Source organism: Pan troglodytes, chromosome 6, assembly GCF_028858775.2.
Source record: "Pan troglodytes isolate AG18354 chromosome 6, NHGRI_mPanTro3-v2.0_pri, whole genome shotgun sequence".
Classification (NCBI taxonomy): domain Eukaryota; kingdom Metazoa; phylum Chordata; class Mammalia; order Primates; family Hominidae; genus Pan; species Pan troglodytes.
The window spans coordinates 104,584,730-104,611,038 of record NC_072404.2 but is presented as its reverse complement, the minus strand read 5'-3'; the positions used below and the strand labels follow the sequence as shown (position 1 = coordinate 104,611,038).

General features: G+C 36.7%; 1 protein-coding gene across 16 annotated transcripts in view; it reads right to left on the bottom strand.

Moving 5' to 3' along the window:
* Window positions 1–26,309, bottom strand: part of PPP1R9A (protein phosphatase 1 regulatory subunit 9A) — a 387,118-nt gene that overhangs the window by 67,040 nt on the left and 293,769 nt on the right. For 9 of the 16 annotated variants that reach the window (XM_063815444.1, XM_063815448.1, XM_063815449.1 and 6 more), the window contains exons 7-9: window positions 26,086–26,148; window positions 24,990–25,055; window positions 2,600–2,755 (exon numbers count right to left, since the gene is read on the bottom strand). In XM_063815444.1, coding sequence (XP_063671514.1) covers window positions 2,600–2,755; window positions 24,990–25,055; window positions 26,086–26,148 — 285 coding nt within the window. The remainder of the gene's footprint in view (window positions 1–2,599; window positions 2,756–24,989; window positions 25,056–26,085; window positions 26,149–26,309) is intronic. The other 7 variants (XM_063815450.1, XM_063815453.1, XM_063815454.1 and 4 more) reach the window with 2 other exon arrangements.

The window sequence follows — 26,309 nt, the reverse complement described above, 5'->3', positions numbered from 1 at the left end:
TTACAACAAAAAATGCAGCGTATTTTTCAAGGGTATTTATAAAGTGATACAAATATTTTCTTGAGTAAGTTGAAAAATAAAGGCATTTTTGAAAAGTTGGAATGATGCGACTTAGCTCATCAATATTGATGTATATTCTAACAGTATTGCACTGAAGAAAAATGAGAAGATGGAGCAGACTATGAAGCCATAAGCAGTTCAGAAGGTAAAGGCACAAATTCTTTAGATAATAATGTTGGCCCTCCCACCAAAGGGAAATTGGTAAAGGAGCATTTAATAAAAGGGCTAGCCAACTTTTGTTGGCTATTTGGAAACATTAAATTGGGTACATGTCTTATATCATACAACAAATTCCAGTATATGTTTGACACCATTCATTCCATAAATATTTCACCACTAACTATATGCCAAGAATTGTACAAAGACCGAGGACATGATAATAAGCAAAAACATGTGAGCTTTGAGTTCAGCAGGAAGATAGATACAAAACAGGCCCAAAGTATGACTGATTGAGATAATGTCAGTCTAATGTATTTTGCCCGAGTAGTAAAACACATACTTTTGCTTAAAATAATTAAGACAATCCTGTAACATGAAACTTTGTAAAGACTCTAATACAATATGACCCTTCACACTCACCCCAAGTTTTGTGGATGATCCTGTGAAAAGTGTCCAGTGCTATATAATATTTGGACATGTATATTAATCACATAAAGAAATTTAAGACTATGATAGTGACAGTGTACAAGATACAAATGTCACAAAAGAGTGCCACACAGGTGATACACGGGGCAATATTCTGAAGAAATGAATATATTAATGTTAAATGTAAAACAAAAGAGGATAAAAGAATTGTTAAGTGGAATGATGTGATATTGCCTGTTATTGAGGTGAGGATGAAATTCCAATTCTTAGAAACCAAAACTAAAATAAAGTTACAGATCTGGTTACTCAAGCTAAAAATAAATCAGCCACATTACACAGAATGAATCCAGATCACACAGCAGTCTACACCAGGGTCAGTAACATTTTTCAGTAAAGGGCCAGAAAGCAAATAATTTAGGATTTGCAGGGCATACAGTCTCTATTGCAACTACTCAACTTTGCTGTTGTAGTATGTTATCAGCCACAAACAATAAAGAGATGGGTATGCTTGTGTTCAAATAAAACTTTATTTATAAAAAGTAGGCCAGATTTGGACAATGTATCATAATTTGCTAACCCCTGGTCTAGATCACTCTACACAATGGTGCACGCTTAAAACAATATTTATGGAACTTTGAGTCCTTAGCTCAATTTTGAAAATGGAAGATACAACTTTCCATATATTATCTGTGCCCTGTAGGCTCTTCACCTCCCATAAAAGAATGTGGACCCTTCTTCCAGCTCAATTATCTACCAAAGACTAGGGGTCATACTCACCTGGTAAAATGAAAGAGCTGTATTATAGGCTTTCGCCAGGGAATACTATTTTGATCTCACTGCCTTCAATATTTGCTAAAGTTGGGTTGTGAGTTAAAATATTCTTAGAGAACAAGTCATCTACCTACTTTTCTTGATAACTTATATTCTTTGACCAAATAAGGGCTGCAGAGAAACAGGTAACTAGATTACACCTCTTCCTCCCACTCAGCCACTTTCTGCAGAACTTTTCTTTTTCTGCATTGCTCTTTGGTTTGAAGATATCAGTTAATTTAGAAAGTCTTTAGAAGAAATGAACAAGTTATAAATAATGACACATTTCTCTTCAATGATGGAGGATACTCTTCCAAAACAATGAAGGATAAACTGCTTTGGGACCTATTAATCACTGTTTCTGTTTTACATGTGTCATGGTTCTGAGAAGCTACTTTGGAAGAGTTATCCACATTTCCTCTCCCAAGGTTCTATTCTTGGCCCTTCTCTGAGAGCACATTGCCTCAGGAGTCTGATCTCTTCAAACTCTGAGACTGCATCACCATACTCCCTTGCCTGGGTTTGGAAGCATCAGCAGAAAAGGAAAGCAGAGTCAGGGTGTATTCTTACCCTTGCCCCAAGGATGCAACTTTTACCAGTGGCTGTGCATCTTATAAAGCTGCAGATGTTGATGGTAACAGCCTCCTGCTGTTGCCAGTCCCTGTGCACTTCACCACCCCTTGTTAGTACTATTAACTCTGTTCAAAGTCTGTGTATTAAACTCTCTTCAAGTAAACCCTTTGGGTATGCCATCTGATGCTTATTAGAAACCTATTTCATGAACAGAAAGACAAAAAGAGACTTTTTAGGAAGTCTCTGCCTTGAGAGAAAAGCTTATCACTAGGTACCAAAACTTCTGTAAAACTGAAAAAATATAACTTAAACATCATAAAACTGCACATTTAAGTTACTGCTTGAAATTATGGGCTACAGGTATGTCACTATGACAAATAAGCGTTTAAATCAATGACCGTGGAATGAGATCTACTTAAATTCTACTTGAAATTCAATGAGACTCAAGACAACCTGTTATTAAAAAGCTTTGATTTGCAAACTGATTATTCTTAATATATTATTTGAACAGAAATATATACTTAATGAAATGGACAGGCATAGAGAAATATTTTGCAGCTTAGTGGCATACCTCTTTGAACTTGTGACTGAGCTTGCTTGTGTCCAGTTCTGATGGGGAAAACATGTCCTCATTCTCAGGCAGCTCAAAGACTTCAATGGCCATGTCGCTGCCAGGAAGGACAGGTCCTACCTCATCTTCTTCTTCATCTGTGGCATATTCTCCTGTCTGAAAGGAAGGGGATTTCAGAAATCCAGCTGTCCTTACCCCAGGTGGAGGTGAGTTATTTGAAAATATTTTATAAAAGACAAGTAAGACATGTACCCAAATGGTAAAAGTGTAAGTAGGTTTTTCAGCCAAGCATGCCTCATGCAGCCAATGTTATAAACAAATGTTAGTTTAAAGATCCAAAGTGACAAACCTATGCCATATACAAGTGCGTTTCTAAAAATCTACTAGTATCAGTGGCATCTTTAATACAGAATCAAGAGTTGTTTTTTCTGAGTATTTGATTATTTTACCAAATAAAATTATGTTGCTGAGGGAAATAAGTCATTCCTTTAAATTCTCTTTGTGAATATGCCACCCAATACTGAAAGCAATGAAAAGGGAAGGGGAGTTTAATGAATCACAGAGTTGGAAGGGACCTTAATTAAGCCTTGCAAAGCTTTAGCTGATTAATTCTCCTAAGCGTTAGAGTTCAAACAGTTCTGTTTTGTTTGCTTGTTAATTATTGTGGTGAACTAGTGAGCTAAAGAATAAATCAAAGGTTTCTAACTTGCAGCCTGCACCAAGTGTATTGTTTTGCCTGCCTAGCACGTTTACAAATCTGAGTATTCTGTCAATGTGAGAAAAATGTTTCACATAAAGTTCTAGATTTCCAGCTTTCCTTGAGAAAGCCAAGCATCCGTTAATATTAGGCATATTGGGACATGATAACAATTGGCCAGTTAGTAGTGGTTGCCCCTTTTAGAAGAGTTATATGCTTTCTAAATACCCCACAATTTTTCTAATGTCATATAGTTCTATATTGTTAGCTTCACTCCTTTGTAATACCCACCTGTCCCTGTAGGTATCTGAGTTCCTGACCCCTGGAATAAACGTTCCTCTTTGCCACTAACTTCCTTAACTTTATTAGAAAGTAGATCCTCTCCTGGCAGCATCAAGCTATGATACTGTAATTCAAAATAATTGTTTGAAATCTATACCTTATCATATAATTTAAAGATAAATCACTGACAGGGTTAAAAAGACAAAGTTCATTGAACTCATCGCTGTTCCTTCAGGTAGCACGTTATCTAACACATAAAACAGAGACAGGAATTCATATTGCCTTTAAAAAACTTCCATGAACGGTGTACTGAATGATCTATTCCTTTGAGTAAATAGGCTCAGCATCTGATTGCTGTTTTTTTTTCTTTTGATTCTGTATTATATTCTTCCTGCCAAAGCAGGAGCCCCTCACTTCCCCTTTCCCCCCACCTATGTTTGCACGTGAAGGAAATCTGGTCCTTAATCCCAATCTAATAATTCCCAATGTCTGAAAGACCATTATTAAATTGCCTTCAGATTTCTCTTTTTCAAATAAAATAATTCTAGTTGCCTCCAAGGTAATTTGCTGTAATTGTCTTTGTGGTTGTGCTCTGATTTCTCTCCCAACTTTTCCACATTTCTCTAAATTGCAGAGCCTGAAAGTAGACACAGTTTCTAGCAAGGAATTTGAAGGTCATCGACCATGATGAACACACTGCCACAGCATCCTTCACACTCTGCCTCCCCACACAGAGGCTGTTATCATGGAGAACTTGACATTGGTGGCATCTGTGTACAGAAGTAAGCTCAGAATATTCCATGTGGAGCAATGATTTTCCAAACTGGTTACAGGTTAGTTGGAACCTTTACTTTCCCCAAATATAATCACAGGTGATTTGACTGAAAGGAAAAGAGGTTGGTGGCCTCCAGTTTGATCCTATGTATCTCCTGAGTACCTGGAACTCTAGATCTCTGTAGAAATCAGTCTGAAAATGTCTAAACTATAAATACCAATTCAAGTGTCTTTGCCACTGGCAGGTGAAGGTAGCTGAAGAATGGGAGCTGGTTGGTCAGATAGCTTGTACTTATTTATTAGCACAATGAGATCCTACAAATCTTAAAAAACTCTAATTCCAGATTTGGCTTTTTTTTTTTTTTTGTATTCTTGAATTAATTCATCTCCTGTTCATACCCATTTCTAGAACCAACAAATACTTGGTAAATTCCAGTGAAGTTAATTAATAGGAATGCAGCAAGACTGGCAAGTAAATAATCTCAAGATACCTTGCTGAAAAATTTTCATATAGAGGTATAAAACTGTGCACTTGTTTTTAACCCTATCATTACAACTGGCAGCAAAACCCAAGCCTTTATTATGAAGGCTTAAACCAGGTATATAGAATTCACTATATACAGCATTGAATGACTCAAGAAACTCTTATGCTAAATTTAAAGTATGATTAAGCCATAACAATGTGGCACGTTTTAAACATGAGTTGAAATGAACAATTTGATTTCCTTTTGCTAGCTTGAAAATAAATACTTGTTCACTATATGTGAGAGAATTAATATAAATAAGTGCCTAGGATGGGACCTGACATATAACAGGATCTCAGCAAATATTTTTAAAAGAATAAATCCAAGAATGCCAACGCATTAACTTGGTAATATACAGAACTTCCTAAGGAGATTTTCAATATCAAGAAAATGAACTATGGTCACTTGTTAAGAAGGCAGTAGTAGTATATTATACTAACAACCTTACTGTGAATAACAGGATTAGGGTATGCACAACATATGCAATTCTTACCTTTTAGTTGCACTTTGTCATCCATATACACTTTAATTATGAAAATTATCTTAATAAACATAAGTTGTTAAGCATTCTTCTTGATTCTTTTGTGGACTTTGCCAGTATCCTCTCCTTCCCAATACCCAAATTACCTGCAGTACTGTTAAAATTCTTATCACTCATTTCATCTTTTCATTTACTAATGCCTTCTTTCTCCAATTAGCCTTATAAGCATCCTGAGGACAAATATGTCTTTTGCTGTCCTGATTCTACTTATTACTTATTATAGGCTAAGGATGGCATGTTTAAAACATTATGTTATAATTCTCTCTTGCTGATCATTTGCCATTCCAACCTTAAATAGGCTTTAGGATGATACATTTACTACAGAATCTCATAAATACCTGGAAATAAAAAAGTTACACTTAGTGGACTAAGAAAAATAGGTTCTTCTAATATTTTATCTTTATTGAAAATGGAAATTATTTTTGTGGTTACACTGCAAATAAAATAAGTAACATGGAATGTGTCAGCAGAATGTTGTAAACCGCAAAATTAGATTGGATTAAATCTGCCATTTACAAAGGAAGATGAACAATGTTGTACCAAAAAAACCCAAAACCAACAAAACCCAAAATTACTATAACAAAGTATTTCCATTGGTATCTAGCTCTATTTCTGTTCAAATTAAAAATCTTTCAAGTAACCAGAGACTCTTGAAATTCTTTGTCCTAACACGCAAATCCACTTCAAATGTGGCAGTAACAGTTTTTTGGGTAAAAAACTGACAGAGATAGTAAATTTTCCCTTTCATGTCTTTACCTACCTTTCTGATTAATATATGATATTTTTAGTAGCCCCACACAAAGGGGTAAAAAATGAAGAGCAATACTTTTGCAACTTACTGTGTGCCCAGCGTTGGACATTCCTCAACAACTATGGGATATGGGTGTTACCATACTATCTTAATTTGAGGAAACTGAGACTCAGAGACCATACCTAAGGTCAATTAATTAAGTTGTTGAAGCTGCATTCAACATATTTTAAAGCCCATGCTCCTTCTTTTATGCTATGATGCTTCCAGTCTACAGAAACTAAAGTTCTGCAGAAAAAAAAATTGAGAATATATTTTTTAATGATCCCATCCCCAAACCTGGGTGGATAATCCTGTTGTATTGAAATTCACCTTCCACAGCTTTAAACATTATCACTGAATTCACTTTGAAGACTTGCACCTCTGTATAGTGGGCTCCAAAGTTCTTGTCCTCTTCTTTTCTCTCATAATATGCTTACCCTGGGCAAGAATATAGAATTCCCCTTTGAAAGAATCGGGAGCAGTACTTGTGGGTTAATTGCAATACAGAGAGGAATCGCTGACAAACAAACGAACACACACACATATGCATACCATTTTATGTTAACTTAAATCACAGAAGTATTCATTTATTTGCTCATCTTTTAATTGCAGGGCCAAGTCTTCCTCTTGGCTTATGGGTCTGCTGACTGACATTTTATGCACTCTTGTATAAACTACAACCATAACATATAGTGTATGAAATTACTGTAGCATCTTTAAAACAGATGAAAAAGGTCCTTCCAAGGCAAAATGAATGCAAAATTTCTCTAGAATTTTATGGTTTTCCCCTCTTTTATATTTCCTTCTCATACCTAATTTTCTTGAGCTGCCAGTCTTTATTAAATCTTCCCAAAGCACTGTATTTAGTTTTCATAGATACAACAACTTCATTTACACACATATTACATCACTTAATATTTTATAAAATAACATAATTATAGTAACAAGTACAACCAACAGGTTGTGTCTCTTGGTAAACATATAACTTTTGACTAGTGGGAGACGTATGTAGACATACTAGAGCCTGGGACACTCATGAGAGCTATAGATATCAGTCTAGGTTTTGCAGAAGGAACAGAGAGTATCTGTTATATTGGCGAGTTGGTTAAGTGGGGATCAATGAAAGAATTTTGGTTTTGAAGTCACGTAGACCTGTGTTCAAGTCCTGGTCCTGAGACATTGGGAATTAGCGTCTATATCTAAGCTTTAATCTTTTCATCTATAAAGTAAGGACAAAACAGTTCCTTAGCATAAGAAAGCTGTCATAAGATTAAGTTAGATGGTGCCTATGTATTTAACACAAGGTCTGGCACATGGTAGGTGCTCAAAACGAGTGACCGCTATTGTTGCTGCTGCTGGTGTCAATACTGCAATAGCAAAATGCTAACGATTTTCTCATCTGTATCTTGTAACCACGTTTGCTAAACTTTGGTCTCATAAATATAAGTTCCTAGAAGACCTCAACACATGAATCTTTTATAAGCAAATTGGTCATTTCTGGAGTAAAACTTTTCCTTTCCTCTATATATACCTGTTCCTCTACTTATATTCCCAGTTTGGGGTAGGCACCAGCTTCTACCCAAGCCCAAGAAAACTTCCATGCCTCTGTCCTCCTCACTTACTGGCCCCAACCTGCCCCAGGGATTCAAGATGAATAACCATGTACATGAGAACATCCTGTGAAGCTGCTGCCCTTAAGACTTTCCTAATTCACTCCTTTATGCTCCCACTGTGTAGCGGACATCACTCATAATGCTTTGATGTTTCTATATCTGCCTTCTCTCATCAACTTCTTTCATCTGAACATTCCTAGAGAGTGCCAGGTACAATTTATCCCTGCAATCCCGGTGTGGCTAGTACATTGCTTGGCATATAGTGGGCACTGAACAAATGTTTGCTGAATAAATTCAGATAGTTGTAGCCACATCTGCATAGCACAGTAGAGCCTGATTTTCCTGTTAATCTCAGCTTTCCAGGATGAAATATAGTGAAACACAGCTGCAGCTGGGGCCTAAATGACCCTTCTGGGGATTTTCTCTTGTTGTTAGGTTCAACCATTAGCAGTAATTTTTGCTGTAGCAATGTTTGCTCTGGTAAATTCAGGGAAACTAAATGGCGCTAATCACAAAAATAGCCTTAATTATGCAGTTTTTGATGGAATTTGTTTACCGGATTTGAATTTGGTGCTATGTATTTTCAGACGCACTTCTGTGAGAGAATAAAGGAGAGCTGCTTCTTCCCTGGAGGAGGAAAACCTCAAACTCACATTTTAATGTTTAAAATTCCTAAATCTGCACCAACCATCCAGAGGCCTTTCGGCAAAAACATCCCTCTCTCTGCCGAAGCATCTCTCTTTCCATTTTTTTGTCAGTGACTCCTGTGTGTCCTAATTTTATAATGTTAGTACACTTAGTCTCTTTGAATGTTGTTTCCTCATCTATAAAATGGAAATAACAGCACCTTCTTCATTTAAAGAGGTTGCTATGAGAATTCAGTGTAGTGATATGAAAGAGTTAACCACAGTGCCTAGAATATGCTAACCGACTGCATGACGTTATGATTATGATTGTTTTCACCATCCCTTATTTCTCCAGGACAACACCATAAACTAATGCAACAAAACAAGCATTTGGGGTTGGAGAGATGAGGGCCAGAAGACAGAAAAATCCTAATGTCCCAGTTGCATAACAGTAAGTAAGTCATTTAGTTTGTATCTTTTGTGGTCTCTTCTATAAAATGGTGTAAAAGATACCAATCTCATAAGATATTGAGAGGATTCGAAGAAATGAAATATGCAAAATATCCAAAATGATGGCTGGCCCAGCATATATATTTATTTTTTTCTCCCACTTATCAACTCATTCAAAATTTTCTTTTCAATCTTTTGTTATCAGAATATTTCCTGATTTTATCTGAAAGTGACAGGGAGAATGGAACCAAGTTGGAAAACACTCTGTAGGATATTATCCAGGAAAACTTCCCCAATCTAGCAAGGCAGGCCAACATTCAAATTCAGGAAATACAGAGAACACCACAAAGATACTCCTTGAGAAGAGCAACTCCAAGACACATAATTGTCAGATTCACCAAAGTTGAAATGAAGGAAAAAATGTTAAGGGCAGCCAGAGAGAAACATCGGGTTACCCACAAAGGGCAACCCACCAGACTAACAGCAGATCTCTCAGCAGAAACTCTACAAGCCAGAAGAGAGTGGGGGCCAATATTCAGCATTCTTAAAGAAAAGAATTTTCAACCCAGAATTTCATATCCAGCCAAACTAAGCTTCATAAGTGAAGGAGAAATAAAATCCTTTACAGACAAGCAAATGCTGAGAGATTTTGTCACCACCAGACCTGCCCTAAAAGAGCTCCTGAAGGAAGCATTAAACATGGAAAGGAACAACCAGTACCACCCACTGCAAAAGCATGACAAATTGTAAAGACCATCGAGGCTAAGAAGAAACTGCATCAACTAACAAGCAAAATAACCAGCTAACATCATAATGACAGGATTAAATTCACACATAACAATATTAACCTTAAATGTAAATGGGCTAAATGCTCCAATTAAAAGACACAGACTGGCAAATTGGATAAAGAGTTAAGACCCATCAGTGTGCTGTATTCAGGAAACCCATCTCACGTGCAGAGACACACATAGGCTCAAAATAAAGGGATGGAGGAAGATCTACTAAGCAAAAGGAAAACAAAAAAAGGCAGGGGTTGCAATCTTAGTCTCTGATAAAACAGACTTTAAACCAGCAGAGATCAAAAGAGACAAAGAAGGCCATTACATAATGGTAAAGGGATCAATTCAACAAGAAGAGCTAACTATCCTAAATATATATGCACCCAATACAGGAGCACCCAGATTCATAAAGCAAGTACTTAGAGATCTACAAAGAGACTTAGACTCCCACACAATAATAATGGGAGACTTTAACACCCCACTGTCAACATTAGACAGATCAACGAGACAGAAAGTTAACAAGGATATCCAGGAATTGAACTCAGCTCTGCACCAAGCGCACCTAATAGACATCTACAGAACTCTCCACCCCAAATCAACAGAATATACATTCTTCTCAGCACCACATCGCACTTATTCCAAAATTGACCACATAGTTGGAAGCAAAGCCCTCCTGAGCAAATGGAAAAGAACAGAAATTATAACAAACTGTCTCTCAGACCACACTGCAATCAAACTAGCACTCAGGATTAAGAAACTCACTCAAAACCGCTCAACTACATGGGAACTGAACAAGCTGCTCCTGAATGACTACTGGGTACGTAAGGAAGTGAAGGCAGAAATAATGATGTTCTTTGAAACCAATGAGAACAAAGACACTACATACCAGAATCTCTGGGACACATTTGCAGTGTGTAGAAGGAAATTTATAGCACTAAATGCCCACAAGAGAAAGCAGGAAAGATCGAAAATTGACACCCTAACATCACAATTAAAAGAACTAGAGAAGCAAGAGCAAACACATTCAAAAGCTAGCAGAAGGCAAGAAATCACTAAGATCACAGCGGAACTGAAGGAGATAGAGACACAAAAAACCCTTCAAAAAATCCGTGAATCCAGGAGCTGGTTTTTTGAAAAGATCAACAAAATTGATAGACTGATAGCAAGACTAATAACAAATAAAAGAGAGAAGAATCAAATAGATGCAATTAGAAATGATAAAGGGGATATCACCACTGATCCCACAGAAATACAAACTACCATCACAGAATACTATAAACACGTCTACGCAAATAAACTAGAAAATCTAGAAGAAATGGATAAATTCCCAGACACATACACTCTCCTAAGACTAAACCAGGAAGAAGTTGAATCCCTGAATATATCAATAACAGGCTCTGAAATTGAGGCAATAATTAAGAGCCTACCAACCAAAAAAAGTCCAGGACCAGACGGATTCACAGCTGAATTCTACCAGAGGTACAAGGAGGAGCTGGTACCATTCCTTCTGAAACTATTCCAATCAATAGAAAAAGAGGGAATCCTCCCTAACTCATTTTATGAGGCCAGCATCATCCTGATGCCAAAGCCTGGCAGAGACACAACAACAAAAAAGAGAATTTTAGACCAATATCCCTGATGAACATTGATGTGAATATCCTCAATAAAATATTGGCAAACCGAATCCAGCAGCACATCAAAAAGCTTATCCACCATGATCAAGTGGGCTTCATCACTGGGATGCAAGGCTGGTTCATCACACGCAAATCAATAAACGTAATCCAGCATGTAAACAGAACCAAAGACAAAAACCACATGATTATCTCAATAGATGCAGAAAAGGCCTTTGACAAAATTCAACAGCCCTTCATGCTAAAAACTCTCAATAAATTAGGTATTGTTGGGACATATCTCAAAATAACAAGAGCTATTTATGACAAACCCACAGCCAATATCATACTGAATGGCCCAAAACTGGAAGCATTCCCTTTGAAAACTGGCACAAGACAGGGATGCCCTCTCTCACCACTCCTATTCAACATAGTGTTGGAAGTTCTGGCCAGGACAATCAGGCAGGAGAAAGAAATAAAGGGTATTCAATTAGGAAAAGAGGAAGTCAAATTGTCCCTGTTTGCAGATGACATTATTGTATATTTAGAAAACCCCATCATCTCAGCCCAAAATCTCCTTAAGCTGATAAACAGCTTCAGCAAAGTCTCAGGATACAAAACCAATGTGCAAAAATCACAAGCATTCTTATACACCAATAAGAGACAAACAGAGAGCCAAATCATGAGTGAACTCCCTTTCACAATTGGTTCAAAGAGAATAAAATACCTAGGAATCCCAACTTACAAGGGATGTGAAGGACCTCCCCAAGGAGAACTACAAACCACTGCTCAACGAAATAAAAGAGGATACAAACAAATGGAAGAACATTCCATGCTCATGGGTAGGAAGAATCAATATCGTGAAAATGGCCATACTGCCCAAGGTAATTTATAGATTCAATGCCATCCCCATCAAGCAACCAATGACTTTCTTCACAGAACTGGAAAAAACTACTCTAAAGTTCATACGGAACCAAAAAAGAGCCTGCATTGCCAAGACAATCCTAAGCCAAAAGAAGAAAGCTGGAGGCATCATGCTACCTGACTTCAAACTATACTACAAGGCTACAGTAACCAAAACAGCATGGTACTGGTACCAAAACAGACATATAGACCAATGGAACAGAACAGAGCCCTCAGAAATAATACCACACATCTACAACCATCTGATCTTTGATAAACCTGACAAAAACAAGCAATGGGGAAAGGATTCCCTATTTAATAAATGGAAAACTGGCTAGCCATATGTAGAAAGCTGAAACTGGATCCCTTCCTTTTCCTTATACAAAAATTCATTCAAGATGGATTAAAGACTTAAATGTTAGACCTAAAACCATAAAAACTGTAGAGGAAAACCTAGTCAATACCATTCAGGACATAGGCATGGGCAAGGACTTCATGTCTAACACACCAAAAGCAATGGCAACAAAAGCCAAAATTGACAAATGGGATCTAATTAAACTAAAGGGCTTCTGCACAGCAAAAGAAACTACCATCAGAGTGAACAGGCAACCTACAGAATGGGAGAAAATTATTGCAATCTACTCATCTGACAAAGGGCTAATATCCAGAATCTACAAAGAACTCAAACAAATTTACAAGAAAAAAACAAACAACCCCATCAAAAAGTGGGCGAAGGATATGAACATACACTTCTCAAAAGCAGACATTTATGCAGCCAACAGACATATGAAAAAATGCTCATCATCACTGGCCATCAGAGAAATGCAAATCAAAACCACAATGAGATACCATCTCATACCAGTTAGAATGGCGATCATTAAAAAGTCAGGAAACAACAGGTGCTGGAGAGGATGTGGAGAAATAGGAACACTTTTACACTGTTGGTGGGACTGTAAACTAGTTCAACCATTGTGGAAGACAGTGTGGCGATTCCTCAAGGATCTAGAACTAGAAATACCATTTGACCCAGCCATCCCATTACTGGGTATATACCCAAAGGATTATAAATCATGCTGCTATAAGACACATGCACAGGTATGTTTATTGAGGCACTATTCACAATAGCAAGGACTTGGAACCAACCCAAATGTCCAACAATGATAGACTGGATTAAGAAAATGTGGCACATATACACCATGGAATACTATGCAGCCATAAAAAATGATGAGTTCATGTCCTTTGTTGGGACATGGATGAAGCTGGAAACCATCATTCTCAGTAAACTGTTGCAAGAACAAAAAAACCAAACACCGCATGTTCTCATTCATAGGTGGGAATTGAACAATGAGAACACTTGGACACAGGAAGGGGAACATCACACACTGGGGCCTATTGTGGGTGGGGGAAGGGGGGAGGGAAAGCATTAGGAGATATACCCAATATAAATGACGAGTTAATGGGTGCAGCACACCAACATGGCACATGTATACATATGTAACAAACCTGCACGTTGTGCACATGTACCCTAGAACTTAAAGTTTATATATATTAAAAAAAAAGAATATTTCCTGATTTTTCACTCCATTCTCATTGTCTAGTCACCCACTGAAGAAACATCTAAAATCCTTCTCTAGATTACTCATATGGCCTCTGTGTTCCTTACCTTCAGGCTCTCACCTTGTCAGGTCATTGGTAATATTGCTGAAAAATTATTCTTCCTAAAATTTTGAGCAAAAAAATCATTATTTGCCAATAAAATCTTTTCCAACAACTCAAATCCATTCTTTAGTTTTTATCCCCTTCCTTTTAGAAAGTATACTCCGGAAGCTGGGACTCTATTTCCTACTATAGGAGGCAGACTCCAAAATGACCCCAGTGACCTTGCTTTCTGGGTGTTCATGCCCTTGTATAATCCCTTCCCACTGAGTGAGGGCTGAATGACAGATTTCCAACAACCAGAATACAACAAAAGTAATGGAATGCCACTTCTCAGATTAGTTGAAAAAAAAAAAAAGACTGTGATTTGTGCCTCTTTTGTCCTCTTGCTCTCTCTCTCTCAGCCCTCACTATTGGGAAGCAAGTTGCCATCTTATGAGCAGGGAGAGGCCCACATCCCAAGGAGCTGATGATTCTGGCCAATAGCCAGTGAGGACCTGAGGCCTGCCAGGTCACATGAGGGAGCCTGGAAGTGGGTCTTCTCAGTCCTGCCAACAGCATGGACGCAGATCCTCTCCCAGTGGAGCATTTGGATGACCACGGCTCTGGCTAACACCTCACTTACAGCCTTGGGAGAGATTCTGAGTCAGAGGCATCCAGCTAAATTGACCCACAGACACAGTAATGTACAAATATTTCTTCTTTTAAGTTGCTAAGTTTTGGTGGTAGTTTGTAATGCAGCAAATTGAAGAGGGATGCTGCCAAAGCAAATACAGAAAAAAACAGGGAAGTGGCTTGGAAACAGGCAGTAGGCGAAGGCTAGAAGGATTCTGAAGAGTGTATTGGAGCAAGACGAAATTGCACTGCACAGATTGTGAGTGGAAACTGGAAGGGAGTGTGCTTATTATGTAGTGACACAAAGCTTAGCAACATTATCACCTTCTCTAACGAGAAAGTAGGAAGTGTTCCTTGTGAACAGGGTGATCTGGCTAAGTAGACTTCTAAACACAGTGGTGAAGGTGCTGCCTGATTTCTTCTTGCTGCTTGTAGTAAAATGTAAAAAGAACAGAGTTCAGTTGAGAGTACTATTAAACAGAAAGGAATTCTTTCTGTTTAAACAGAAACCTGATGGTTTTCAAAGTCTTAAAATTAAGTCTACAGTTAAGAAATGGCTTCCAAACAGAGTTCAAATCCATGGAACTGCCAGAAGAATGCGGTTTAAAAATGAAGCAGAATGTATAACCAGGCTGGGCGTGGAGGCTCACACCTGTAATCCCAACACTTTGGAAGGCTGAGGTGGGTGGATCACTTGAGGTCAGGAGTTTGAGACCAGCCTGGCCAACATGGTGAAACCTTGTTTCTACTAAAACAAAATACAAAATTAGCTGGGAATGGTGGCACTGGCCTGTAATCCCAGCTACTCGGGAGGCTGAGGCATGAGAAACGCTTGAACCCGTAAGGCAGAGATTGCAGTCAGCCAAGATTGCATCAATGTGCTGCAGTCTAGGCAACAGAGCAAAACTCTGTCTCCAAAAAAAAAAAAAATAAAGAGAAAGAAAGATAGTACAACCAATAAAATCTTAAGAATTCTGCCCTTAGGAAATTCAAATTTTTGAATAATGAGTGATAAACAAACCTGTCACTGCCTAAAGGGACATACTGTCTCCCAATGATACCAACATCATTGGAAAGATAATCTGAAACAGGCTGCTGGTGCTGCTGCTGCTCAAAAAACAAGCAGAGAAGGGAGAACCCATGGAGGAATTGTCTCCAAACAACGTCCACCCTCATTTCTACACAGTCTTGGCTTGAGGTGAATTTTCCCCGAGTATGGCATTCCCTTGGCCACACTGATCAATGTAACCAAGAGTGGCTAGGACCAAAGCCATTCAGTCTATCTCAGAGCATATGATTAATACTACTATCAATAGGATTCCAAGCAGCAGAATTAGTCTAACTTTTGGCATTGATAACAACTATATTCTCTAGGCTCCCAGACCCAACTGGTTAAAGAAATCCCATAAACCATCAGGATATACCTTAGAAACCCAGGACTTTCTCCTTAAGCTTCTGTATTGACCTTTCCACTTGGCCTAAGGTATTGAACCAGGTACAGCAGGATCAATAATTACATAGACTCAAACCTTGGCATACAAGGAGGAAGTCTAGGGGTGAGAGCAATTCTACTGTCCAGAAAAACCCTGGCCAAAAGGTTGAGGCTGACATGACTGCCTTCCAGGACTGAGGTGGTACCAATAACCACATTACCTAAAATCAGGAACCATTTTCATAAGATCTTATCTGATTAAATGACTTTAATCATAAGGACAATTGCCTGTAGGGCTCATACAAATAATAAATTAGTTATCCCTCAGGAAAGCTCCCTTTAGTAACTAAGAGTAGCCTCATTTTGGAGGGATCTCTATAATCATCTGAAGGCTACATGATCTAATGGTGGTCTTTCTTTAAATACATATATATTTTTTTAAATTCTTTAAAATATCCTAAAGAAAAGATTTCATTTTTTCTTTATTTTTAAGAAAAGACTTCTTACAAAGGTCTTTCTTTGGTGATGGATATCCCAAGTAAACGGATTTGATCTTTACAAATTAAATGAATATATTAAATTGTCACATGTACCCTGAAATGATGTATATCTTATGCATCAATAAAAATATTTTTAAAAGAATCACCTGGAGATCCTATTAAACTGCAGATTCTGATTCTATTTTTAAAAGCCTTTCTTTAAATACATTTAAATATATAAAAATTCCTCTAAGGTGCAGCTACATGAGCAGTTCAAAGAATGTGACCAGTTGCCACAATTTGCTTCCACTGTTTGCCATCCCAAACTTTTTTTAAATTGATTGATTAGAGAGAGGGACTCATTCTGTCACCCAGGCTGGAGTGTAATGGCACAATCATAGCTCACTGCAGCTTCAAACTCCTGGGCTCAAGTGATCTTCCCACCTCAGCTTCCCATGCAGTTGGGACTATAGGCATGCAGCAATGCCATGCCGGGCTTTTACAAAATTATTTTTTTAGAGACAGGTCTTGCTATGTTGTCCAGGCTGGTCTTGAACTCCTGGCCTCAAGTTATTCTCCCACCTCAACCTCCCAAAGTATTGGAATTCCAGGTGTGAGCCACCACTCCTAACCCTATCTATCCCAAACTTTTATATGTCAGTCTGTAATTTTAGGAGTGACAGACCCAACAAGTCAGTCGTAATAGACCCAGAGTTAGTAAAAATATAACATGCTTCATCAAGGGGAGTATTGGCCAGTGATATAAATGGGCTTGAGTGCTGCCTATTGAGCAGAGTGGCCATGTCCATTCTGGTGTCTGCATAACTAGTGCTGAGATTGAAAAACCAGAAGACAACATTGAACAACTTGGCAGAACTATCAGTGAACCAATACCAGGGATTTAAAGAAAACCTATGAATTGAAGACATCATCAAGCCAAACTCCCTGTTTCAGGAGGCAGAGAGACAAAGTTTTAATCAAACAGAAGGCTACCACTTGTAGCCAGGCTGGCAGCTTTCTGGAATCTGTCATTTCTATTTGACAAACAATGTTTGTTGAACCCTTCCAATCTTGTTGGTCATGAGTTCAAGTTGACCCATCTCAAACTGAGAGTATCAGGCCAAAGGTATTGTCTGTCCATGGGTCAGACATTCAATTTCTTTTTATTATTATTTTTAATGTGTTTTTTTTTAATACTTTAAGTTCTGGGATACATGTGCAGAACATGCAGGTTTGTTACATAGGTATGCATGTGCCATGGTGGTTTGCTGCACCCATCAACCGGTCATCTACATTAGGTATTTCTCCTAATGCTATCCCTCCCCTGGCCCTCCACCCTCTGACGGGCCCCAGTGTGTGATATTCTCCTCCCTGTGTCCGTGTGTTCTCATTGATCCACTCACACTTATGAATGAGAACATGCAGTGTTTGGTTTTCTGTTCCTGTGTTAATTTGCTAAGAATGATGGTTTCCAGCTTCAACCATGTCCTTGCAAAGGACATTAACTCATCCTTTTTTATGACTGCATAGTACTGCATGGTGTATATGTGCCACATTTTCTTTATCCAGTCTATCATTGTTGGGCATTTGGGTTGGTTCCAAGTCTTTGCTATTGTGAATAGTGCTGCAATAAACATACGTGTGCATGTGTCTTTACAGTAGAATGATTTATAATCCTTTGGGTATATACCCAGTAATTGGATTGCTGGGTCAAATGGTGGCATGTACCTGTAGTCCCAGCTAGTGAGGAGGCTGAGGCAGGAGAATCGCTTGAACCGGGGAGGCGGAGGTTGCAGTGAGCTGAGATCATGCCACTGCACTCCAGCCTGGGCGACAAAGCAAGACTCTGTCTCAAAAAAAAAAATTTTTTTTGAACACACCCTTCATTGCCACAGCTGCTTGTGCTACAGAAAATAAACAAAAACAACAAAAATCTCCTTTCAAATAAAAATAGAAACCAGAAATATCAAATTAATTTTTATTTTTTATGCCTTAAAATTGTGATGATTCTTTTACACTATCGTTATTGGATCTTTTGACAGGTTGCCTTCAAAAGGATTTAAATTTTTTACCATATATATTTACTGTTTCCACAGCAAAATAAGCTGCTTGTGAGTATAAAATATATTCACCATGTCTTAATATTCTTAATTCAATTCCATTTAATACATTTACCTACTTATAAAGAGAGAAATGCTATTGTATTTAAGTCCCTGATAAATATATTCTATATGAGAAGGGAACCAGTGATCTTTTTTCCCACTGAGATCCTGAACTAAACAGTCGACAGACCAAAGTGGACCTCTATAATTCAAATGTCACACTGCAAATTCAAACTGGCAGTCTTCCTTGAGTTTCATTTTACTTGCCAAGAGAACAATGAAGCACTTATTCTGATGCCAGTAGAACTGTGGGAAGAAACTAAGAGATTTGTATTTCCCTGAATTTTCCTCTATAGAAGAGGGCAGCTATGAGTGACTGAAGAGACATGTTATCATTATTTTAGTAATTCTATAATTGTACAAGTAATTGAATGTTGAAAAATATGGTGTTTATATAAAAATTGATTCGTATAATTGCAAAAATGCTATCAGATCATCAAATAGAACCAGAAATTACAGTTACAGAATTTAAAGTACAAAAAAAAGTAAAACCAACACAAATGTCATTGGTGGTATTACATGGATTATGGTATTACATAGATTAATGATAAACATAGTCTCAATCTTACAATCTCCTTCTAGGGAGAATAATTCTAGTCCTTTCCTCACATGGCTGACTTGTGGTTTGTGGCAGCCATTCCTTCTTGCAAAGTGCTTGCAATACCAGGACTCAAAGATCTTTACTGCAAGATTCCTGGCATCTTTACACTGGACCACTCCAATACTGATTGCATGTAACCGCTTCCCACAAACACCCGCAGGTGACACCCTTGCAAGCCATATTCAGATTTGGTAGGTCTGAGGCTGGGTGGGTAAATCTGTACTTTTAAAGAAGTACCATGATATTCTCATACTGAAGCAAGTTGAAGACACAGAGTTTTAAGCCATTTTGTAAGTCCTCAGAGAGCAGGAACTATGTCATATTCATTTTATATCCACATAATCACATAACTGCAAAGTACATTATACACAGCAGATTTTAAATTATATTAAATACTGAGTTGACATAAAGCCTATTCAATAAATAAATTTAAAACATAATGAATAATTATATAACCACCACCAATAAACTAACAACTTATTTAAGGAAAAGGAACAGAACCACTCATTTTCATTGAAGTCCTCTGTGTGTGCCTCCTTGATTCCATTTCAGTTGCTTACTCTTCTGGAGTAATTCTGCTGAATTTTATCAGAGTTTTTTTTTTTTTTTTTTTTTTTTTTAGTTTTGCTATATTTTTATATCCAAACTATGTGTCATTTTGACATGATTTTATGCTTTATATAAATGGAATAATATTGTGTGTATTTTTAAAACATTTTATTCCAGCATATGGTTTATCTTTTCACTTTCTTAAAAGTATTCTTTCGATGAACAGAAGTTAAGTTTTAATGTAGTCAGTTTTCTTAGTGGCTCATTTAAGAAACATTTATTTTTATTTATTTATTTTTTTTGAGACAGAGTCTCGCTCTGTGGCCCAGGATGGAGTGCCGCGGTGTGATCTCGGCTCACTGCAAGCTCTGCCTCCCAGGTTCACGCCATTCTCCTGCCTCAGCCTCCCAAGTAGCTGGGACTACAGGCACCCACCACCATGCCCGGCTAATTTTTTGCATTTTTAGTAAAGACGGGATTTCACCATGTTAGCCAGGATGGTCTCAATCTCCTGACCTCGTGATCCACCCGCCTCGGCCTCCCAAAGTCCTGGGATTACAGGCATAAGCCACCACACCCAGCTGTAAGAAACATTGCTAAAAACTGAGGTCATAAAGGCATTCTTCTATGCTATCTTCCAAATTTTATATTTTTGCTTTTCACATTTACGTAGTCAGTGCACTTGAGATGGAATTTTGGGTATGGATTATATGGGGGCTCAACTTCACTATATTCTCTTTATTGAAGAGCCAAACATTTCTCAACTCTTCTAGAGTGTAATCTATGTCATAAATCAGGTTTCTGTATATCTACAGTGCTGTTTCTGGGCTCCCTGACCAACTTGCCCATTCTTTTGCCCCAAAGTATAAATTTATTAAAGTTTAATAATAATTATTTCCATTTTAAAGCATGTGAAATGCCATGGTTATTTCTCATGTATTGCCCTTTCATGTATATTTTAGCAATAGCTTATCAAATTCCATTTAAAAATCTTTTGAAATTATTTTTACTAGAATTGCACCAAATCAACAGTTACTGAATCTTCCAATCCATGAACAAGGTTTCTTTGTCCTATTTTATACACTTTCTTTAGTATATCTCAATACAATTTTGTTTTTCTCTATGAAGCTCTTCCCTATCATTTATGTCTTGAAGTCTTGTAAAGGGTAACTTATAAATTATGTTTTCTCCTGGTTTGCAGACATATTGAAATAGATGTTTTATTTTACATTAATTATGTATTCAGCAAAGTTGCTATAACTTTATATTATTTCTAATAACTTATCTATAGGTACTTTTTGAGATTTTTTAAATAGAAAATCTCATCATATGTGAATAACAGTTTAATTTCTTTACAATTTATTTCTTTAATTTCTTTTACTTGCCTTCCAGTACAATGTCAAATATAAAAAGTGACAGATTTTCCAATGTTAAACCATACTTGCATTCCTGGCTAAACCCAACCTAGCTATGATATATTATCTCTTTTATATGTTGCTTCATATGGTTTGCTAATATTTTGTTTAGGACCTTTTTGCATTGTTTTTATGAATGGGATGGACCTATAAGTTTTCTTTCTCATCATTGTTAGCTTTTGGTGCCAAAGTTATGTTTTATTACTTCATACATCTCACACTGTCAAAGTTTTACTGCATTCCTGGTATCAAAGTTGTACTGCTTTTGTTTTTCTGTCTTCTGGAATAAGTTATATGCAATTGGAGATATTTGTTCTAGTTTGGTATAATTGATAATAAAATGATTTTGACCTTATATTTATTTTCTTTCTTCTCTTTTTTTTCTTTTCCTCCCTCCCTTTCTTCTATTTTCTGCTGTTTTTTACTCATGGTGCTTTATTTCCCTGTGAACTTTGTACCTTGAAACCGTCAACTCATATTTCTCGAAACTTTAACTTTTTTTCTTTGAGTAAAGATGAACACCCAAGGAAAGATATGCTTTTTTTTTTCTTCTGAAAAGTAACATAAATTAAGGCTACTTGTGATCATAATTTGTTAGAAAAAATTTTTTTGGCTTTTCCACTCAGCACCCAAGGTTTGACACTGGCAATTTTCCATGCAGTCCCTGGGGTGATAGATTTATTTTCACCTTACAGAAAGGTGTAGTCCATGGGGTTCCAGCTTTATGATGAAGTTTCCTAATTAGGCATCCCATATCAGGTGGACCCTGGGTTTTGTCTACTATAACTCAAAGCAATACCAATTACAGTATCATCATAACATTTAAGCATTAACGATAATTATGACATTATGATGAGTGAAAGAAGCAGTTCAAGAAAAGTATGTTCTGTTTTTATTGTAATTACATTCTAGAATTAAGTATGTTGTGCTTTTATTCTAATTACATTCTAGAATTGGAGAAATTAACTTACAGTTTCAAAAAGCAGACTGAATAGTTGTCTCAGGCTGAGAGTGACTACAAAGTTCCATAAGGTAACTATTTGAGGTAATAAAAATGTCTTGTATCTTGATTATGGTGGTGGTTACTCATCAAACCATTAACTTAAATACACTTAAAATTAGTGCATTTATTGTATGTAAATTATTACTCATTAAAGTTAATATTTAAATGGAGCTATGTAATGATAATATATAAAATTATACCTTTAAGATCTGTGCATTTCACTCTATGTCAAATTTATCTCAATAAATCCATTTAAAAAATCCCTTTAGGAACTGAAACTTCAGAAATCAATTAGAGTTTTTAACATCTTTTATCAAGCCTGGCAAAACTCCATGATAAAGCAGCTTTACCATCTCAGTCCTTGGCCACATCACCATTCAGTTTTTATTGCAGATGGAAATGTATTTCTGTGATAGAAAATATGTTTCTACGATTTAAGGCTATTTCTAAGTGAATACATTGGGAAGGAGATAAGGACATATATGTAGTATTGTAATTTAGGCCATTTTGACTATTCTGTTTCAACTGCAGGTTTATTCAGTTATGACTAAAAAGAAGGCATGTTACTGTGAGTCACCAAGTTGCTATTTTGATATTCCCAAAGGTTTTCAAGGGCTAAAATATGCACGTTCGGGTTTTTTTCTGGTTTTACATGAAGAAGATTGTGGTTTAGTGTGATAGAGATAGGGTCTTCTTGCAAATTCATGGACTCTCAAGACCATTAAAATGCTGTAGCAAGCAAAAGCCCATTGAAACCTGTCATTGAAGAGATTACAGGCTAATGGGGGGAATTTATGGATAAATAATGACAGAAAGAGATACACACAGTGCTAATGACACACTTTAAAAAGACCACTAGCCCAGCAATGCTTTGTGAAGGAGATGAAACTTAAATGGAACCCTGAAAGGTGCACAGGATTAAGCTGACATACAAGGGCAACAGAGTCAGTGTACTAGACACCATAAAAGGTATAGGAAACAAAAGGCATAGAAAATCCAGGAGATCCCGATGGCCCCTTGGAAAGTAAGTCTGTTTCCCAGGCATCCGTCTCTCACTATGTCTTTTAGCATTTTAGAATGTTTTGGTAAATTATTCAACTAATAAAATATATGTTTTTAAAGTCAGAAAAATACTGTCATTTGTGGTAGTTTCTATGACATCTCTTTAACACTGCAAACTCTGTGTTTCATCACTGTAATATTGAATTGTTCTAGCATCGTTTCTAGGGAGTACAAAGTCTACACTTTCAGAGAAATTTAATTACATGGAAGAATTTGATAAAGTTTATTTGGTATTTCGTATCTAGCTCATGAGTAAATAACATCACAATGTGGCAGTGGGAAGGAAAATATATTCAAATCATTTGCATCATAATTTTTTTAAATCAAAGAAAATGATCTGCAAAAAGATGACATTGTTTAGATGAAGGTTCCTATCCTAACCTGTATCTCCCCTTTACCCATCTTTCTGTCTGTACACAGTGTATTAAAAAATAACATCTCCATATATGAAGAATATTTCTAGAGAGAATCTTTCAAGTACAGGAGGATGTCTACCCCGTGGGATCAGAGTGTGTGTGTGTGTGTGTGTGTGTGTGGCGTGTATGTGGTGTGTATGGTGTGTGCGTGTGTGGTGTGTGTGGGTATGTGTGGTGTGTGCGTGTCGTGTGTGGGTATGTGGTGTGTGTATGGTGTGGGGGCGTGAGGTGTGTATGTATTTGTGGTGTGTGTGGTGTGTGAGGGTGGTGTTTGTCATGTGTGTGGTGTGTGTGTGGTTGTGTGGGTGTGTGTGGTGTGTGTGTGGGCATGTGTGGTGTGTGTGTGGTGTGTGTGTGTGGTGTGTGTGGGTATGTGTGGTGGGTGTGTGTGGGTATGTGTGGTGTGAGTATGGTGTGTGTGTGTGGTGTGTGTGGGTATGTGTGGTGTGAGTGTGGTGTGTGTGTGGTGTGTGTGTGTGGATATGTGTGGTGTGTGTGCATGGGTATGTGTGGTGTGAGTGTGGTGTGTGTGTGGTGTGTGTGTGTGTTAAGCATGTGTATACACTACTTAGGCCAGTGCACATATGGATAGGGTCTTAAACGGAATGCTTTCCAAGCACCTTGTGATTCTTGGCTTTGGTGACAATGACTGTTGCTATAGATTTGGGGATCATAAAACAAAGGATATAATTAAATTTAATGATTTTAGAGATTAGACCAAATTGGAGTCTGTGAACAGGCTGTTAAATATATTTCTTTTATTCGTCAGCTTCCTCTAATTGCCATAAATCAGCCTGCCTTTTACATACACTCAACCTCCATTTTTAAGCACTGCTATCTATATTAACAGCAACTAAACATAACGAGAATTATTTTATTATTTAAAGTATAGTATCATTTTAGATATTTTGATATTTTAGATATTTTGATATGTCTACCATATAAATCATGCAACTAAATACTACTATAATTTAAAGATATATTTAGTGTTTTGAGAAATCAAGAATTTTGTATCAAAAGATTATTTTCTAAAAAAGTACTGGATTTACAGACAGTATAAATCACTATGTGCATTATTACTGTGTAAACATCATACAGACCTGCTGTTGGACATTTGCTTTTTCCCTTTAATTTGAATCACAAGATATTTAAAGTGTTAGGGGTTAAAAATATCCATGGCTAAATATTAAGAAATGAGTCTAAATTGCAGAACCTATACCTAAAATATATGCTATGTTTCAGAATTGTTTTTTGAATGATTATTTTCAAACTATTATTCAATGCACAAAACACATCACTCTAGAGAAGTTCTTCAGAACATACAGATAGTTAATAAGACACAAAGAATATTTAATTTTACATATGAAGCAGGAAAGTACAGGTAAGCATTACTTTAAACCAAAAAACAAACCTTAAGAAAATAGTTGTTATTGTTATTGCAGTTGCCAGACATTCCTTGCAATTCAGCCACAGTGTTCTAAAATGGTTGACAAAAAATATTAAAGAAGGCTTAACCCCCACCATAGAGAGCAGCCTGATAAAGGATTGAAAAACACTGAGTCCCAGTGCTTACTGTAATACACACTGTTAAGTACTAAGACAATATTGCGGCATGTTGGTAAAAAATGCCCCCACTCTTGGTTTCTCAGTATTATAGATACAGTATAAAGTCTATTTACATTATTATATTCACATTATTAAAAGGCCAACCATAATAATTGCAATCTCTTGTTTACACACACAAGCTGTTTCCAACTAGGAATGGCAAACAGTATGAGTCAAACTTAATGTTATCCCTCTAACACTTTTTATAACATAAATATTATATTATTGTATAACTTTTAATACTTATGCAAACCAAAGCTTCCATTATATTTTTGCCTCTAATTATTACATGCTAACACAAGCAATAAAAAACCATACCCATGAGGGCAGCTACTCTAAACTGTATTCAATACTTTAAAAGATTCTAAAAAAAAGTTGCTATAATATTGTTATAATGATATTAATTTCCAGTAATGAAAACAAATTATGAAAGAAAGATTAAATTATATTTTAGGGGGTTCAGTATAGAAGGGGCTTCAGTTTCTGGAGTGATGATTAACCTTCTTATGAACTACTGCCTAAGGAGACTTTGAAATGCTATCTATAGCTAAGACTTTACAATGTAATAAATATTATATCTTAAAAGAATATTTAAGGAAGCCAAATAATCATAATTTTTAAAGTGTAATACTTTATTTTAATTTCAATGACCATACCTATTTTCTAACTCAAAAATGGAATATAGCACTAGTTCATACTGTATTTCCAGTCTAAGCCTGCAGCATTTCAAACTGCATAATGCTCTTAAATAAAAAATACTCATAATATATACACACTACACAAAATATATACCATAATTACATCATCTCACTACTAAAAGGCTACAAACTGATAGTGGTGGAGTATGACAAGAGATTAAATGTTACTAAAAAGTTAAATTCTAGTTGAAAAATTTATCATACCCCCCGAGTGTCATGAAATAGTGCTGATTGTCTGAGAGATTTATTGAAATCCTCCATGGCAACCTTTCAGATTATTAAAAAAAGAAAAGAAAGAGAAAGAAAGAAAAAAAAACAAGTGATCAATACTTCGATTAAACAGAAATTAAATCATGAATCACAGATATATTCAGATATACATTTAAAATTTCTCAATTGTTCAAATATTCATCTCCCTCTTCTTAAAT